At 39.0% G+C, this 4,986-nt stretch overlaps 1 protein-coding gene across 2 annotated transcripts in view; it reads right to left on the bottom strand.

The window, feature by feature from the left end:
- LOC119420549 (serine/threonine-protein kinase DCLK1) overlaps positions 1–4,986 on the bottom strand; it is a 69,209-nt gene that overhangs the window by 19,727 nt on the left and 44,496 nt on the right. For both annotated transcript variants that reach the window (XM_037687958.1, XM_037687959.1), the window contains one exon: positions 2,113–2,207. In XM_037687958.1, coding sequence (XP_037543886.1) covers positions 2,113–2,207 — 95 coding nt within the window. The remainder of the gene's footprint in view (positions 1–2,112; positions 2,208–4,986) is intronic.

Below are 4,986 nucleotides of genomic sequence, written 5' to 3'. Positions count from 1 at the left end.
ATATATATATATATATCCTCAATTTGTGATGTGCAGAAGTCGAACTGACCTCCAAATCAAAGTGCATTTACGATGCATATTTTTGAAAAAGTGGACAGTTGTAAAAAAAGGAGGAAATGCAACATCGTTCAGCTTAAAAGAACAAAAGTGAGATCTCTCCTTGCTTCTGTTTTCTCATTAGACATTATTAGCCCACCACCGCCTCTCTAACCAGCCCAGTCTCTCGAGTAATAAACTGCCAGTTCACAGCTCCAGAAACCACAAACACAAGTACATACTGTACGTATAGGTACTTGGCGGCACGGCAGCTCCTTAAAAATCATTGTTGCACAATACTCACTCAACCTGACATAAGACACACACTCCTGTTTTACACAAAATCCCACTAAAACCTTGGAATATACTGGTAATCAAGGTGGAAAGAACAGAGCACTCCAGTCTATATTAAGTAACGATTATTCTCTTATTCATTCAGAAAGCTGAGTTCATAAACGAGAGCCAACCTGTTTCCTCTCACCTCTAAAATCCAGCGTTCCAGCTGAACGTGGAAGCTTTCATTTACAGTTTATACATTTAAGAAGCTGCAACCTACATCTGCTCTGCAGCCTAACATTCACATCACATCAACACTACCAGACCACGGAAGGATTCACAAGCGAGTCAGGTCAGCGCCCATTAATGCTTCGTCAAATGTTGCACAAGACTGAGTTTAGCAATAAATAAACTCCTGGAATGCTAAGTCTAGCATCATGGTGCAGCTAATGTGTTGCTCACATTCTTAAACCACTGGAGCTTATGTAAAAAAAAAAAAAAAATCACCTCCGTCTTTGCCAGCTCTCAATAATTGAAATCCCAATTACAAAACTTATGATAAATCATGAAATCCTGCAGTAACATTTAGTAAGAAAGCAAAAAGTTTGTGCAAACGGAAGCTAATAAAAGCTTTAATTATACCCCAAAGTCTTTATGTAATTATAAGGAACTCTGTGGAAGTGATTAAGAAGGCAGGGGAAACTAAATGAGCAGCAGGCTTTAAGTTCCTACAAATTAAAGAGCTTCTGTAAGAAAATGAAGTCTGACTGGGATTCTAGCCGAGGCTAAAAGGTCACATCATCACTGCTGAGAACTGGATGAACTAAAACTTACAAACATCCTACAGAACATCAAAGTTAATGCTCAATAATCCAGGTAGAAAATCCAACAAAGTTAAGTCAGGTCATCTGGACAATTTCTTTTTTTGTTGAGATGTTTCATCCTTCATCCAAAGGACTTCATCAGTCCGAGAAGCCACAAACAAACTCAGTGCCACATGCAGCACACTCCCAAAGTGGACCAACCAGTTTGTTTTGAACCACTTTGGTTATGGCTGCGTCAGAGGAAGGGCCCCAGAAACCATCTTATCACCAGCAAACTGGTTGGTCCACTATGGGAGTGTGCTGCTTGTGGGACTCAGTTTGTTTGTGGCTCCTCGGACTGATTAAGTCCTTTGGATGAAGGAGAAAACATCTCAACAAAAACAGAAACCGTCCAGATGACCTGACTGAACTTTGTTGGATAGGACTGAAGATTTTCCATTTGAGTTGCATGCTCGTGCTCTGCAGGATAAAACTACGAGCTGTACGGTAAAACACTGCGACCGTATCTCCGATTCTCTTTGACTGTAGCTAACAGCTGCACCCAAAGAGCTTGTTCGCTCAGGTGTAAAATTATAAAATGTCACAAGATCAGTCTCTCATTTTTAAATCAGGTTTTTCACAAACTGCTGACTCACAGACTCTTAAAGCAATAGTTAGCACGGTTCAGAGCTCCGTGAGGAACAAAGAGCAAAAAGATTAGCGGGTGTGCAAATAACGTGGATTAGTTTTCAACACTGATCCTAACACACGCCTTCCTGGATGAGGTCAAAGGTTGACTCCACACCCAGCTCTGAGATGCTAAGGATGCTGGGATGTTTCTTCATACTAGTGACTCTAAGATGTGGTCGGCCTAAGCTCAGTCGCAGCTTTGTCCTTTTCCTGAGAACATAAAGGCAACGTGTTTTAGTGTCACTAAAGTCAACAGACTCGATTGTGTGTGAATGTAAGTGTGTGTCCTCATGTGCTCTGGCCTTACCCGGCGTTGGCTGAGACTGCTTGGGCTGGTCGGGGAGGGGCTAGGAGATTTTCCCGAATGAGGAGTGGACAGCTGACTGGCTGGCATCCCATTCACTAGAGGAGCAAAAGAAGAGACAAAAATGGAGAACATTAAAGACTAAAAGAGGATTGGTCAAATAAAATAAGGGGTTTTGGTGTTTAAAATAGTTATTTTAGTAGCTGCCCACATTTCTGCCCTTCAGTATATTAATTTATATGAATGTAGCAGAGTAGAAGGAAGAGGAGGAAGAGGAGAAAAATACGGGGAGCAAGGTTTCGATAGTTTGTAATGGTTTTATTTATTGCTTTTGGTGTTTGACCTCACCTACAGCACAAACCCTAACTGTTTCTGAAACACCACAGTTACACCTGAAGGTACAGTTTAAATCCTTTGAAGCACTTCTGAAGATATTTTAGCTCTTTGAACAAAATCGGTTTTAAGAAAAAGAGTTTATTTCTGACCGGACAGACAAGTCAGAGTGGGGTCAAGACCAAAGAGGATTCCTGTGTTAAAAAATAAAAACTTCAGTCTAAATAATTTTACTACTTTGGACTAACAATTAGTTCATCAGTCTGGACAAAAAAATTGGGTGACATGATATTATGGCCTGCGGTCATATGTTTAAGTGACTCTATAGTTGCAGGTTGATTTGCTGACCCAGCTGTGTGGCCCATCTGGGATTGGCTGGCCTCTCTTGACTCCTCCCCCAAAGGATATCCATCTACATCCTGATTGGCTTCTTCACCGCCTGCTCCTTCAACCACAACCTATTTAAGCCCGGCTCTCCTGCCATTCAGATGTGGCTGTACTTTCAGCAGAGCATTTCGTCATTGTCTTTGTTCAGGTAAAGCTTGGCTTTGGCTAATGTTAATTCCTACTGTTGGAGTTGTTTGTTAGTGTTTGTGTAAGCTTCGGAAGACAGTCAGAAGGCTTACTAATAAAAAAATCTTTGTTTTGGGTTCTGTATAAATTTAGTTCAAGGCTAAACTCAACTGTTTCACAGTAATTTCGTTATTGCCTTTGTTTGAAAATATAGTTGTAAAATATCCTAACTAGTACTTTGGAAATACTCTCCTTGTTGTTAATTTTGTTAAACTGGCCTAATCACTACTTTTATTCAAAACCTCTTTCCACCTGGTTTTAATGTTACCTCCCCTTTTTCTGGCTGAGCTGGGTCTTTACATTTATGGGGGCTTGTCCGGGATTAAAAAAAATCAAATCACAATTTATTTAATTATAGCATTACAGTTTTATCATGATTTCTATTGCACTATATTTTATATTTAGTTCATAAAATTTATTGCTGTTTTATTACAACAGTGTATTTTTGACTCGCTGATGATGAGAATGCTGTGTTTTGTTCAGTGAGGGTTGTTTTTTTACACAAGACATTTTGCTGGACTACTGTCCTCTTTTCTGAGACTATGTCATGTAAAGCTTCACTTAAAGCAAGAATAATCTTATTTATTTATTTTTAGCAGGTTATCTTGTTCTGCAGCTACAACTACAAAGTTTGTCACATTTCTCCTGATGTGTTTTAATGGGAACAGGTTGGGCAAAGTGATAAGTCAACATTGGTTTGAGTTAGCTAGAGTTATAGGCTAACATTAGCTTGTAGCTGCAGTGGCAAGCTAACATTATCATGCTCCACTCATGATATGACTGCTTATTTGAGTCATCACACATTTTCTTGATGTTGCAATGAATGTGCCGACAAAATGTACTGAATTGGAAACTGAGAGACTCATCTGCAATTAACTTAGTGTTTAGTAGTTCTGGATGAACTCTCAGTAAGCTTCCCCCTTCCTCTTGTCTCATTGCACAGGCATGAGGCTTCTGTCTGCATGTTTACCTGTAGTGGAAATTGGGCACTGTGCTTTAAAGACAATCCAATCTTTCTGCTTAACCCCACATTAAAGTAACTCAAAATTGAAGTTGGTCAAAGATTTATCTACAACAGGTAAGATATTAATTGTTAATAACTTTCCATAAAACCTCACTTTAAAAAGTCTGAGCTACTGCTTTTGAAACTTTAAGTGCATATTAGTTAAAAAAAAAAAACAAAAAAAAAAAAACACCAGGACGTTCTCGTTTTTTACATATTCAGTGCACTTGTGACCTCAGCAGTCTACTTTTCCATGCAGCTGCAGCAGAGCACACAAAAACCCAGCGGCATCATCTCATTAAATGAGAGCATCACATTAATCAACGTTTCACTGTACACACTGAATCCTGTGTGCGGTCAGGCAAGAGAAACCTAATGGCATCATTACCTTATGCAAATTACAACCTCATCTTCAGTTTAAAAAAAAACACAAGCTTTTACCAAAACATTAACAGAGTCCATGTGAGCTGATCTTAGAATAAAAGTAAAAAAAAAGTGAGAGACTTTAAAAATAACCCTTCTATATTATCTTTATAATCTACCTGTTTTCATTACTCTCCCTCTCTGAGCCATGCTTTCCATTAGTCTACAGCCTGGAGGATTGCTGCTTCCATCCCAGTGTTTCTTTTTAAGTCAATCCGTCTTTATGCAGCAGATAAGTAAAAGCGCATTCACTGCCAGTTCTCTGGCTTTTTTTTTTTTTTTTTTTAAATACTTTTTTCCCTTCCATGTCAGAGCTTTAGTTTGGATTAGGCTTCCAGCTTTGAGGATTGTAGCTGCGGAATACATCCGAAGCTTGATGCAGCAGTCTTAAACAAACCTGATTCTGATTCATTTTCGGATTTATTCGAAAAGAAAAAAAAAAAAGGTGGAGGAGGAAATAAAAACACAAATTTATTTAATTGTATGTTTTTGTGTTGATCCGCATCTTCCATTGATGGAATCCAACAATAGCGGTGCGCCCCCCC

The sequence above is a fragment of the Nematolebias whitei genome, chromosome 14 (assembly GCF_014905685.2).
Source record: "Nematolebias whitei isolate Nwh7 chromosome 14, NemWhi1, whole genome shotgun sequence".
Lineage (NCBI taxonomy): Eukaryota > Metazoa > Chordata > Actinopteri > Cyprinodontiformes > Rivulidae > Nematolebias > Nematolebias whitei.
Note: the sequence above shows the minus strand (reverse complement) of the source record. Positions and strands in the feature narration are given on the sequence as shown.